Genomic DNA, 14,636 nt, shown 5'->3' on the forward strand with positions numbered 1-14,636 from the left:
TCGACCCCTCCGAACTAAAATAAAAAATAAAGTAAAAGTTAAAAAAAAAGGACTGATGCTGGCCGATACGCTAAAGGAAAATGAAATGATTTCCTTTCAAATTAATGGATCATTGAACTTCATCTCTATCGAAATGCAAGCTCTGAATGATTGTTTTCTCCTTGTCAGCGATACAGAATTAATTAAAAAAAGAAAGGCAAAAGGCACAGATAGAAGATCGTTTAGGTGGCGGCCTGGTTGCTTGTCTCGTGATCTCATCCATTTAACGTGTCATAAAATTGTAAAGGCAGTGTTTGAGTTGAATAAAGTGATTTGATCCCACTCTTGATAAAAAGGTCTTAGCGAACAAGTCCCACTCTTGATTTCAGTCCGCAGCAGAGCAATTGAGATTTGAGCAGGGTCAACTTTTTTTTTCGGTAACAAGGTTCTCTTAATTCCACCTCATGCAGTTGCATTGATTTTTTTTTTTTTTTTGAAATTTCATATTCCCTTGGTTAAACTACTTTTAAGTGAAAATTTATTACAATGAATGATCAATAGCGATGAAGACTTAGTTAACTTTGAACCATGGCCATCAAATATGAATCATTGCTATTACTAGTAAAACTTTCATGCCAAATCCACCTCACCTGCAATACAAGCAATAAGAAAGCTTCGTTTAGAACCTGAGCCTGATCACCGTTTTAATGTTTTAACTACGAAAATTAACAGCTACAATCAGGAAAAAGGGGAAAACTACTTACAGTGGTAAAGGGATTATTAGCATTCACTAAGCGAAGATTTACACGCCGTCAACAACCTTAATTCCAGCTCTCTTGTCCCATTCCTCTGGTGCGGCAACATCAGCCATTATTTTCTCTTGACCACGCCAAAGAATCTGAGTGACAAGAACCAACAGTCATGAGAGGAGGTTAAAGGTGTTAACAAGCCACCTTACAAAAAGGAGGGGAAGGAGCTTACCTTGTCAATGACACCAAACTCTTTAGCCCTTGTGGAATCCATATAAAATGGTCTCTTCATTGCATTTGTTACAGTCTCAATGGGCTGAAGGAGGAAGTTAAGGTATGAGTGTCTTCATGTTTATCTTTTTGTAATTTGTAAATAGAATTAAAGAAACTTATATAAAAAAACGTTGCACTTACATTTCCGGTATGCTTTGCCAAGAGTTTAGTGAGTGTGTCCCTATTTGTTATGACCTACAAATGTTTTAAAGCAATATGAGCATCTTCTGAAACAGAAGTACAGGAAAGAACAAAATTAAAGGCCATTACCCAATGTTGGTCCTAGCCATCAGGGGTTTTAGGAGGGGTGGACTGGATACAGACCTAACCTTTGGCATCTTTTTTCACAAAGTGACCACTTTCTGACTTGAATCCATGTTCCTATGCTTCCCAAGAGTTTACCATAACACCAAGCAATGTATCCAAAAAATTGAAACCAGGGTTTGGATTCCTTATTAAAAAAAATGACCAGGAAGTCAAGCTGACAAGGGGAGAGGTCAAACTGGTTAATCATTCTGGACCAACCTGATAATGTCAATGACTTAATTCACACATGTAATATATGCATACATATAAATACATATGTGCATTAGATACACCTTCATCATCATCCAAGCCTTATCCCAACTATATGGGTTCGGCTAGTAGATACACCTTGCCATTGGTTATATAATATATGAGAATCCCTTGCTGAAGTTAACCCAAGTCTCTTAACAATCATCTCACCTATCAAAATCCATGCTACTTCCCTTCAGATATGGCTTATTCAGGTTTTCATACTAAAGTATATTAGTTTTTTGAGCATATTATTTTTATGCTAAAGCCATGCATGCATATTATTATTTCAGATGCATTACTTATATATTTACATGGATGATATAACTTTTTTGTCTAATAAAGGAAGCCATGCATGCAAAAGCATGTTCCCTATTGCAAATTAACAAACTTAGGTTGTGTTTGGTACCATTGCCACTTCTACTTACAACATAGTGTTGGTCGATACAAATTTTTGAGAAATTGTCTTGTCACATCACATTAGATAACTACTTCCACTAAAAACATATAAGCATTGGATTAAGTGTTGGAATTTATAGTAGAAACACCAAATTTGACGTTTCCTGGAGAAGCAGCAGTGGTACCCCCAATGTTGTATTTATCACTCAAATCATCTGTTGGTAGAAAAAAATATATTCTCATAAAACTTGTTTTGACCAACCTAAAATGTTGCAAGTGGCAATCGTACCAAACACAACCTTAGTCTTTACCTGAGCTCATGTACAGCATGTTAACATGCACCATGTACCCTGAGGATGTGCATCTTCTCAAGGGCACATACACCTCACTATTGCTCTAAATTTACTAACCAATAATTAATAGCTTGCACTCTTAGTTATAACTTTTAACGATAGAAATACATGTTTTCAAATAACAGATAGAAGATGCAGACTTCCAAGAGAGTCAATGCAATAAAAGGCAAGGATGTCAGAAGACGTTCATCACAAACCTCTTTTGCACGAATAAGAACATCACTTGCTGGCATTAATCCAGATGATGGGACACGAGGTTGCTGAATCATGGCTGAGACAGGTTTAAGCAAAGATTGATACATGTTTAGAGATTTTAGAACCAAGAAATTATGAATCAAATGAAATGTTAATGATGCCTCAAACAAACCTTTGGCATGTGGCATCATAAAACGTCTACCCTTCTTTCCTGCTGCAAGTAGGAGACAAGCCTGACCAATGGCAGCCCCAACAGCAACTGTTTGTATCTGCATTTACAGCATCAACTGTTCAGAACTTCCATTTGGCCATTAAACTATTTTAGAATTATAAACTATTTTAGGGAATGGAATCCTCCAGAGATCAATCTCAATGGTTTATGACTTGGTATACATGGTAGAAAACTATTTTTGAATTATAAACTAAGCCTTATGCTAGTTGACATGTATATATATAGTCACCTCAACATGCACAACTGCACATACTGTTCCTAAAAATTGCTTAAAACTTGAAACCTAGATAAAGAAGTTGAAAAGAGGAACATGTTTTCACTTCTAAAAGCTGGAAGAAATAAATACAGATCTAGGATCAAATAAATAATACCTTTTATTCAATTACTTACAAGAAGACACTATCAACAGATTGCAGTGGGAGATCTTACTAATCTATGGCTGAAACTTCAAGGCTCTACACCAAGACAGATCAAGATGATGCTAGACCCTATCATACTCCTTTATAGCAAGATCATTCTTTAGGAAGCTACACTAGGATGCACTACACATTTAGTCAGTGATTTTCCTAATACCCAGATTTGGGAGTTCAATTCCCCATCAAAGGTAACCTTCATGGTTTGGACTAAGGGTGTTCATGGTCCGCTTTGGAGAAGATCTCAGACTAAACCAGTAAATTATGGTCTGAATAGTTCTCAGACCAAACCAAACCATTCTAGTATTTGGTCCAGTTTCTAATATGGTTTGGGCCATTCTATTGGGCTTAACCCAATTAGAAATCCAAAAATAGCATACATTCATGCATAAATAACAAATAAAATTCAAATACCAAATTGACATGTTAAGAAATGCCACCTATTAAGGTCAATTAAATTGCATTCACAATTTATCAAACATAAACAGGTCCTTAGGCATCAAACTACAAGTTAAAAATTGAAACAAACAACAACAATGTATGAAATACTTATATAGTTTAGAGTTATGTAATATGTTTAAATGTTAAAAGAATACTTATGTTGTGTATATATAACTAACTATATTATACATGCTTAAATGTATGTAATATATATATATATATATATATATTAATAATTCGGTTTATGGTTTGGTTTCTGAAATTCAGAAACAAACCAAACAAGAAAATTATGGTCCGAGAATTCTCAGACCAAACCAGACCATTTTCTAAGGCCAGACTAGATCAAACCACCAATTTCAGTTTGGTTTGGTTCAATTTGGCAGTCTAGACCATATAATGAACACCCCTAGTTTGGACTGTCACACCTAGGAAATCTAACAAAGGATAAGCTAGTGGCTATTCTTGCATTGCAAATTCTGCACCTCCATTAGGGGTATGGTATGGATACTTTCAAAGCAAAATGGTGTTTCCAATGAATAGTGAAAGAGTTTCTGCTTGTCTGGGATATTTGGCGATTATGAATAAAATAGAGAAGAAGCTTGGGAACATATAATTCCAATGGCTTCTGTATGCACTCCTTGCACAAGAATATTTGGCAACAGACTGCACAATAAAAGGAAGCAGTAAAAGGTTTCATGGCAGGATATACTCTTAGCTAGCAACTGAAAGAGTTCAGGGAAAAATTCCATCAGCTTATTATGGTATTGGATTATTAAGTAGGAACATGGACACTAGCCTATACTTGTAACACTTGTTATACTATGAGTTTTCTACTATATATTCATCTATAATACCATCTTGTTGCACATGAGCTCAAATGTGGAAGGGGTGGAATGGCCAAGACTGGATGATGAGAAGGCAAAGTGGTTGAAAAGGAATTTCAAGGAAAAAGAGATAAAGCAAGCTGTCTTTCTAATGGATAGACCCAAGGCTCTGGACCCAGATGGCTTTTTATCAAGATTATTAGGAGGTGCTAAAAGAAGATTTAGTTGAAGTTTTTAAGGAATTTGCAGATAACAACATAATAAGCCCTGGAGTTAGTGTCACATTCTTGGCCTTAACCCCTAAGAAGATTGATGCCAACCACCCAAAAGATTTTAGGCCTATTAGTCTAGTGACAAGCATCTATAAAATTCTAGCTAAAGTGCTCTCGTTGAGGATCAAAGAAGTTCTCCCATCCATCATCAACCAAACTCAAGGGGCTTTCATTTAAGGGCAACAAATAACAGATCAGATTCTAATGTGAATGAATGTGTGGAGGAAATGAAAAGGTTTAGGCAAAGAAGTTTCATTTGTAATTTGGATCTTGAAAAGACTTATGACTTGGTGGATTGGGAATTTTTATCAAAGGTGATGAGGAATTGTGGGTTTGGGGACGAGTGGTGTAGTTGGATACTTGCGTATCTTAGTACTTGTCACTACTCTATATTGGTCAATGGTGTGGTGAAGGATTTTTTCCAGCTTGCAGGGGTGTCAGACAAGGGGACCCACTCTTTCCTTTCATATTTACTTTAGTAGCCGATGTGATTAGTAGAATCATTACTAAGGTCGATAGAGGAGAGTAGGGAGAAACCAGATCCCAATCACCCATCTCCAGTTTGCAGATGACTTGATGATTTTTTGTGAAGGAGGTATTAGCGAGAAGGTAACAAACTTAAATGAACTAATCAAAGGTTTTGAAAGAATCTCTAATCTGAAAATAAATTTGGAAAAGAGTTGAAAGCGGGTATTAACTTGGAAGATGGGGAGACTAAGGCTATTGCGGAGTGTCTTGAGTGTTCCATCTCTTCTTGGCCTATGTCCTACTTAGGGCTTCCATTAGGGGTAAATCCTAGGGAAAGCAGATTTTGGACTCCAGTGCTAGAAAAAGTTTGAGAAGAGATTAGCTTTGTGGAAGAACATTTAATCTCTTTGGGAGGTAGCATCACTTTAATAAGAGCTACGTTGGCTAATTTACCCACTTACTTTCTGTCTATCTTTAGGATACCACCTAAGGAAGCTAGGAAGCTGGAGAAGTTGATGAGAGATTTCCTATGGGAGCTAGGAGAAGGAAAAAAAAAGGACCATTTGGTTAAATGGGAAATTGTATGTTTAAGTAAAGAAGAGGGGGGTTTGGGAATAGGGAGGGTGGTTGAAAAAATCAAGCTCTATTGGGGAAATGGCTGTGGTGATGGCCATTGGAAAGCGAGAGAAATTGACATGAAGTGGTGGGAAGTATTCATGGGAGCTCAAAGAATGGGTGGGATGGTGGTGTATTAAGGCAGGCTAACTTGGCAGCACCCTGCAAGGCCATTCACAACACCCTTCCTCAATTTCTCAGGTTTGTTAGGTATGAAGTTTGTTCTAGTAACATTGTTCCATTTTGGGAGGACATCTAGGTATAAAACACCCCACTAAAGGACCATTTCCCTTTGTTATTTTTTGTTTCGCTATATAAAAAAGAGGTGATCTCAAAATTTGTCTCATCTTCGGGAACACCTATGGCTCCTAATTGGGTTTTTAGGTTTTGTAGGGGATTAAGGGATGATGAAATTGAATCCTTCTCTGACTTGCTTTCTCGTCTTAATCAGGTTCGCTTGGATCCCTCCAAGCCAAACAAAAGGGTGTGGGCTCCTAGGCCCAAAGAGACCTTTACTTGTGCTTCTTACTTCAAGTCCATCTCTACGTCTTCTGTCCAACAGCTTTTTCTGTCAAAGGAAATTTGGTGCAGGCCAGTTCCCCCAAAGATTATGGCTTTTTGTTGGGAAATGTACTATGGGAAAGTAAACGCTCTAGATAACTTACAAAAGAGAAGACCTTTCCACTGTATTTCTCCCAACCGATGTACCTTTTGTATAGCTCATGGGGAGGATTGTTACCATCTACTAATGTCTTGTCCATTCTCTGCAGACTTATGGGCTTGGTTACTTTCATTGTTTGGGAGTAGTTGGAGCTTTCTAGTAGAAGTTTGCATGATCATTTTGACCATTCTACCTTCTCTTGGCCTACAAAAGAGGGAAAATTATGTGGAGATGTGCTTGAGCAGCCCTGATTTGGACATTATGGGAAGAAAGGAATGCTAGAATATTTCAAGACAAGGAAAGGAGCAGCCAGGAACTGAAAGACTGTGTTGAATAGGGCAATACTTTGGCTGAAGACTTTGGAAATTTTTCATCAATTCTCATATAATGACTTCTGGAGAAACTGGTTAGCAGTAGTGAGGTGGTCTTCCTTTAAGAACAAAATAGTTACAAGGTGGTCTCCTCCGTCTAAAGGTTCATTGAAGCAAAACTTTGATGGAAGTAGTTAGGGTAACCTAGGGTTATCTGGAATTGGGATTCGGAGATTCTGTTAGGGCAAAGCTATTAGCTGCTGTACAACGGGTGTAATTTGCAAAAAAATTGGGGGTAGAGCATTTAATAATTAAAGGGATTCCAAGGTGGTTGTGGGCTGAAATATCCTGAGGATACCATATGGTGCTACAAGAATGAAATTAAGAAAGGTACTGAAAAACTCGGTGGTTATAGGCCAATCAACGTCATTGGTGGCATTTACAAGATAATTGCCAAGGTTCTCGCTAGGAGACTCAAACCAGTGTTGGGGAGCATAATTTTAGACAGTTTAATGTAGTTTGATAAAACTGCCTATCAAGAGGAGATGAAATTGAGGCAATGGTCCAAATGCTTATGGCTAAAGGAGGGTCACAACAAGACTCAAACCAGTTTTCTTGAGTCTCCACGGAGACTCAAGAATATCATCGAGGAGTGTCATCATCTTTGCATGCTGATGGATCTGAATGTTAGGTACTGACATGTCTACCGTGATGCGAATCAAGCGGCAAATTGGTTGACTCATATCTCTCTGTCTGGTCATGATTTATCTATGGGCGAGTTACCTAGTGATCTTATTTATATCTGTTTTTGTGATGCTTGGGGACGTGCTACCCCCCGTCTTGTCTAGCCCCCTTCGACCTATCAAAAAAATGTGCATTTGTGGAGTGAAGGTTCATGATGGATGGGTTACTAATCGCGAATGAGTTGATTGGTTCAAGATTAGTAAGTGGAGGGGCTGGTTTGTTGTGTAAAGTGGAATTTGAAAATGCCTATGATCACATCACTTTGCAGTTCTTGGACTGCATATTAAGAAGAATGAATTTTGGCTCTAAATGGAGGAACTGGATCTTGGTGAACAAAGTGTCTTGTGGGCGGTTTAAGAGTTCAAGGGGACCCACCATCCCGATTTTGGCTTATATGTGTGACAGAAGCTCTTATTGAATGATGAAAAGGACCACTTCAGGGGGATTTTTAGAAGGTTTTGCAATGGGAGATGAAAGATACTCTTGTTCTGTGAGGCATCTCATGAACAACTTGGTTATGCTACGACAGTTCTCCGGTGGTGCATGAGTTAGAAAGTTGGGCAGAGGAATGGGGGTGTAGAGTGGGCAAACTACCCCTTAAGTATTTGGGGATGCCTTTGTGTGATAGATGTAATTCTCAATCAATATGGGAACCTATTGTGGAGAGAATTGATAAAAGATTGTCTTCTTGGAAAGCCAAGCATCTGTCTTATGGAGGCAAAATTACTTTGTTGAAGAGGGTGCTGTCTTCCTTGCCTATGTACTTGCTCTCATTGTACCCGATTCCAGCTAGAATGGCAGATGCTATAGAGAAGAAGATGAGAGACTTTATGGAGAGGGTGGAGGGTCAAGAAGAAAAAATACAACCTGGTTAGTTGGAAATAAGGTTTGCAGGCCTAAGCATCAAGGAGGTTTGGGTGAGCAAAGAGTGAAGAATGTTAACATTGCTATGTTGGGAAAGTGGTTTTGGAGGTTTGAGGTAATCAAGGAGATCAATAGAGGAGGGTGTGGATACAGAAATTCTGGTTGGGAACTTGAGGTGACAAATCAATCTTACAGATGTGCTGTTTAGAAAGGTATCGGTTAAGCATATGATCTTTTCTCGAAAGGAGTAAGGTTCAAGGTTGGAGATGGTCTTCAGGTGAAACTTTGGAAGATGAATGGTGTGAAAACAGACCTTCAAAGGAAGCTTATCCTACTCTATTTGAGCTGGAAGTGGACAAAGAGGCTTGTCAGGCAAATTGTATGCTGTGCAGAATGGAAATGTGATATAGGCTCCTCAATTTAGAAGAAACCTGAATGACTGGGAAGCAGAGATAATGGTGGAATTATTGCATAAATTTTATAGTACTCAAGTGGGCATTAGGATAGATGACAGAAGAACTCGGGAGTGGGAGAAGACTAAGAGAATTTTCAATCAAGTCTTCCTACAACCACATCTATAGATTGGAGGAACAAACAATCTTGGTTAAGATAGTTTGGTGCAAGAATGTGCCCATAAAGTTATTTATAAAAAAATATGGATGTGTCCATAAAGGTAGCCTTTTTTGTTTGGACTGCTTATTTGAATAGAATTATAAATAGCGACAACTTTGTAAGGAAGGGTATGTTACTGGATTACACCGTCTGTTTTATGTGAACAAAATGAATCAATCAACCATCTGCAATTACATTGCAGATTTTCTTTCGAGGTAATTGCAGATTTTCTTTCGAGGTATGGTCTAAAATTAGGAAATTGTTTGAGGTACACAGCTGATGCCCAAAATCCGTGGTTGACTTTGTGAAGGGCTGGAGAACTGAAGGTTTCAATGTTTTTTAAGATAAATAAAAAAAATAAAATTCATTAAATAAGAAGAAGGTATAATGCATCAGGTGACAAGGCATCGCCCACAAAATCAGTTAAAAGGACATAAAACATAAAGAAGAACAAATGAACAGACAGATACATATACTTTTGCGTCAATTAACAAAGACTCAAAGAAGTCCAGAATCAGAACTAAAATCTTCTCTCTTAGAGTCTCTGAATTCTGGAAGATTCAACATCCATTCATAGTTTTCAAGGTGCCAAGGCGAGGCTAGGCGACAGGGGGGTGCCTTGTCGCCTAGTCGCCTAGGAGGGTGCCTAGGCAATGGATTTTTTTAAGTAAAACCATATACCCTAGGGTAGTTCCCTAGGTTCCATAGCCATCTTTCATTAATAATTTTCCATAATTTTCATAAGAGAAGTATAAATTTCATGTTTAAGTCTAGAAAATCAACATTTTATGAGAAGAAAAAGAACAAAGGAAAGAAAATTCAAAAAATATAGGGGCTGAACCCCTACTTTTGTTATAGGAAAAGAAGAAAAGAAAAGGTGGAAGAAGAAAATATGTTGATTAGACAAAATTTTAAGTTCTTCCCTTGCTTATTGGTTCAGATTTTGAAATCTTTGAGGATTCAATCAAGGACCAAAATTTCAAAACGATACGCCCTATATCGAGTGTATTGTGTTGTATCTTTGGCATCCCAATACACATGTTTACAGGTGTCTTTGGGAGCCATTTTTTAAAATAATATGTACATATATTTAAAAATGAAATTGAAAACCAAAGAAATTAAAAAATAGGGGGAGTATCGTTATAAGTACTGATACACCTCTACCGATGCACAGAGGTGTATCGATACTTTGAACCATGGGTTGAATACAGCAGTTAGCAATGTTTGTGTTGGTTAAACCCTAACAAATAAGAAAATAATAAAAAGAAATTAGTATATAAACACATAAAATGAGTATTCTAGCTTAAGAATGTCTACTTTATAATTATAATGTCAAAAAATATAAAATATAAAAGTATTTTATAGCACAATGCACAAAACTGCTGGGTGACTGGGCGAGGCGAGCCTCCAAGGGCGCCTTGAATCAATTACAGCACATTGCCAATCCTTCTTTCTTGCTTTGTTGTTAAAGATTCTTCTATTTCTTTCTTTCCACACCTCCCAGCAGATTGCAAAAGAAACACAACTCCACATAATTTTAGCTTTCTTCCCCTCGTTGATTCTTGGCCACTTATCAAAGATCTTCATGGGTGACTGGGGATTCCACCCGCCAATGTTGAAGAGGCGTAAATAGAATAGCCATATTCAGCTCACATAAACACAGTCGACCATCAAATGTATCATATCTTCTGAATCCATTTCACAGAGAAACACACCTATTAGCCAAGAAGAAACCTTTTTTCTTCAAATGATCTTAAGGATGCTGTTCATTGCCATCAGCCATGCAAAAGCTTCAAATCTGAAGGGGGATTGGATTACCCCACACACCTCCAATGTGATGACTTTCCACTTGATTCTTGACCAGGGCTTTGTAGAAGGATTTAACTGCCAATTTGCCAATTTTGCTCTCTTTCCACCATCTCTCATCAGAGTTTTTTGACTGTATCACTGTCTCTTGAAATCTGGCCAACAGCACTACACATTCTTCCACCTCTCTGTGCAGGAAAGGCCGTCTAAAAGTGGGGCACCAGCACACCTCACCCTGCCTCCATTCAAAGCAATTAGCAATGGTGATATCTTTTCTGCTCAGCCTATAAAATCTGGGACAGACTTCACAGAGCTTCCCACGTTTAACCACTCATCCTCTCAAAATCTAATACTTGATCCATCTCCCACCTTCCATGAAACACAAGCTTTTACTGAAGCTTGGGATTTCACGATACCCTTCCAAACACTCACCCCATAAGAAGAAAAACCTCCCTCAGATCCCACCCAAAATTCACCACACCATACTTGCTTGCACTTACCCTTCTCCACAAAGCCTCCCTTTCCCACCCAAACCTTCATACCCACATCCCTAAGGACCTTAACAAGGCTTGATCAAAAACTCTCACCCTTCTAATTCCCAAACCCCCATCTTTCTTTGCCCTACAAACCCAATCCCGTCTCACCAAATGAAACTCTTTCTGGGCCACTTTTAAATTCCACAAAAAATCCCTTTGCATAATTTCAATTTCTTGACTCACCACCATAGTTTTCAAGGCGCCAAGGCGAGGCTAGGCGACAGGGGGGTGCCTAAGCAATGGATTTTTTTAATTAAAAAACATAGCTCCTAGGGTTGTTCCCTACGTACCACAACCATATTTCCTTAATAATTATTCATAATTTTCATAAGAAAAGTATAAAATTCATGTTAAAGTATAGAAAAGCAACATATTCATGAGAAGAAAAAGAAGAAAGAAAAGAAAATTGAAAAAAATATAGGAGCTGAACCCTTATTTTTGTTATAGGGAAAGAAGAAAAGAAAAAGTAGAAAATATGTAAGATATGGAAGAAAAAGTAGAAGAAAAGAAAAGAAGCAAAGAAGAAGAAGAAGATATGAAAGAAGAAAATGTGTTGATTAGACAAAATTTTAAGTTCTACCTTACTTATTGGTTCAGGTTTTGAAGTCTTTGAGGGTTCAATACAGCATTTAGCAATGTTTGTGTTGATTAAACCCTAACAAGCAAGAAAATAATAAAAAGAAACTAGTATATAAACACACAAAATGAATATTAGTTTAATACTGTTTATTTTATAATTACAATCTCAAAAAATAAAGAATAAAAAAGTATTTTATAATAGAAAGTACAAAACTGCTTGGTGTTTAGGCGAGGTGAGCCTCCAAGGCCGCCCTGTCGCCTAGGTGTCACCTTGACAACTATGCTCACTACTGCTGATATTTTCAACAGAGAAAAAAAGTATATTGGTAAGTTTCATAAAAACACTTTTAACGATGGTGATCTTCCCCCCAAATGAGAGATACTTAAATTGCCATCCTGCCAACCTCTGGTCAATTCTATCTAATACTGGTTGCCAAGTAGAAAGAGTTGAAGCTTTCGCACCAATAGGCAAACCCAAGTGAAAGGAAGCTCCCCTCTTAGGCAATCCAAAGAGGCTCCACACTCTTCTAAAACGTCTTGCTGCACATTCCCTACTCCAATCATGACACTTTTTTTTAATTAATCTTCAGACCTGAGAGCACTTCAAACCCTTTAAAATTCTCCTTAAATTCAGCACTTGCACTGATGATGCCTCCAAGAAAATCGAAGTGTCATCCACGCATTGAAGATGAGATATCATCAGACTCTCACTTACCACCTCAAAACCTCTAAGCAGCTCTGCCTCCACTCCCTTAGCAATTAATATTGGGGTACTGCCCAACACAGGCTCCTCTTCGAGGGAGAAGCTACCTCCTGAATCAAAGAAAGTGAGAAAACAGAAAGATAGAGTGAGAAAGAAATGGGATTCGGTAAACTACTTCTCATTATTCTCGGAGCACAAGACCTGTTTTTATATATCTGTAATAGTCGTGTGACATTTTTATTACAGCTAACCACTTTGCCCCTTGATTTCTTGATCTGTTACTTGTAACTGAATCTTGATTAGTTGTCAGCTGGTTCTTGGTTAGTTGTGCTGAGTTGTCCCTGTGGCTGAGTTGGCTTCTTCCTTTTCCTTCTAGAATATACTTTCAGCCTCTTGTTCATTCTTTCTGGGTCCCTAAAAATTAATTTGCTCAGCACCTCCACTACTAAAACGAAAAGCAAAGGGGATAGGGGGTAAGGATAGAAATTATAATTCCTCTTTAATTTATGAAAATCTTTTTGTAAAGCAAGGTTTGGGGGTATAGTACTGCACAGGCAGTGATTGTAAATCAAAGTATGCTGTGTACAGCAACTTGTCATACATACTTTTTTGTCTACATAATGATACCATACTTTACCTTCTTCAAAAATTGGTGTCTACTCCATTCTTAAGGCTTCCAAAGGTTACAACTTACAAATTAGATCATTTTAAAGATTATCAGTACAAAATCACTTTCAATCCTTCCTTTGATGTTTATGGGAGGGCTTACTTGTATGATTGTATCTGTAGCATTTTGGTCTTGTGATCTCCATGGTTATGTACAGTCTCTCATTTTGAGTATATCTCTTCCTCCTGGAAGAGCTAGGCAGTAGGCCAAAAAGGAATTAGGTTGAAGTAGTGAGAAATGATTTGAGAACCCATAATTTAACAATGAATATGGCACTAAACAGAGTGGAATGGACGAGCAGGATTCTATGTAACTGATCCCAAATAGTTGGGATAAGGCTTAGTTGAGTTGAATTTGTTGAAATCAGTTAGTTTCTCCTAGTTTTTTATTTATTTTTTTGTTCTTTAGTGCCACAGGGGCACTCTTGTAATTCCTCTTATCTTTATTAGTAGTTGGGTCGCCCTAATATAAAAGCTAATAGCTGGTGCCGCCAGCCATATGTTTTGAATCCAATTTTTCTTCTCTCTTCTCTCTTCCTCTTCTTCATTCCTCCTCTCTTCCTCTCCTTCTCTGATATCTCTGGCCTGGAAAACATGGTATCAGAGCAGGCTTTCTGAGATCAGAAAGAGTGCAATAAAGTTTCCTTTTTTGTCTTCTCCTTGCTGTGGACCGAATCTGATCAAAAAGCAGATTGGACTGATCTGAAGGGGGTTCTACTAGTCTTCTTCTCTTCTTCCTTGGCCGTGTGCCAAGGAACCCTTAAAGGAAGGGAAATCTGATGCTGTGAAGATAGATCTCTCTTCTGTGGATCGTGTGATCCTCTCATACCCAGGTAAGTGGGCTTTTGGAGGTCTAGATGACCTGAAACTGCTAGGTTTCTTTGAACTGTGGATCATGTGATCCTGAAATTTTTTTTACCCAGACAACTGGGCGGTGTAGGTCTAAATGACCTGTAACTGTAAGACAGTGGTTGACTACCTTCCTTAGAAACATTTCCAGACTCCAGTAGCTGTGTATCCAAGAAAAGTGATGAAAGGGTACATACAAATTCAGTCTAGCTCCAGAATTGCCCTTCTTTGTTTCTGAACTGTGTGGTATTCCTAAAATTTATACTTGACTGAAACTGAACTGGGAACTGAACTGTGGCTGAACTGGGGAACTGTAATTAAACAGTGACTGAACTGTGGCTGAACTGAATTAGGGATTGAACTTTGACTGAACTGGGGACTGAACTGTAATTGAACAGTGGCTGAACTGAACCAATCTAAACTGAACTGTTAATGAATTGTGGCTGAACTGTGACTGTTTTTGAACAGACCTGGTCTGGGAACCTAAATCTTATAATATGTCTTCTGAGGATTCTATCCTGTCTAGTGGGTCCTCCA

At 38.1% G+C, this 14,636-nt stretch overlaps 1 protein-coding gene across 1 annotated transcript in view; it reads right to left on the bottom strand.

The window, feature by feature from the left end:
• Positions 1–338: 338 nt before the first annotated feature.
• LOC104606149 (ATP-dependent caseinolytic (Clp) protease/crotonase family protein) overlaps positions 339–14,636 on the bottom strand; it is a 34,377-nt gene continuing 20,079 nt past the window's right edge. Inside the window, exons 5-10 of the mRNA XM_010271215.3 lie at positions 2,676–2,772; positions 2,506–2,579; positions 1,143–1,196; positions 961–1,044; positions 744–877; positions 339–629 (exon numbers count right to left, since the gene is read on the bottom strand). Coding sequence (XP_010269517.1) covers positions 782–877; positions 961–1,044; positions 1,143–1,196; positions 2,506–2,579; positions 2,676–2,772 — 405 coding nt within the window. The 3' untranslated portion in view covers positions 339–629; positions 744–781. The remainder of the gene's footprint in view (positions 630–743; positions 878–960; positions 1,045–1,142; positions 1,197–2,505; positions 2,580–2,675; positions 2,773–14,636) is intronic.

Source organism: Nelumbo nucifera, chromosome 4 (assembly GCF_055504915.1).
Source record: "Nelumbo nucifera cultivar China Antique chromosome 4, China Antique-T2T, whole genome shotgun sequence".
Taxonomy (NCBI): domain Eukaryota; kingdom Viridiplantae; phylum Streptophyta; class Magnoliopsida; order Proteales; family Nelumbonaceae; genus Nelumbo; species Nelumbo nucifera.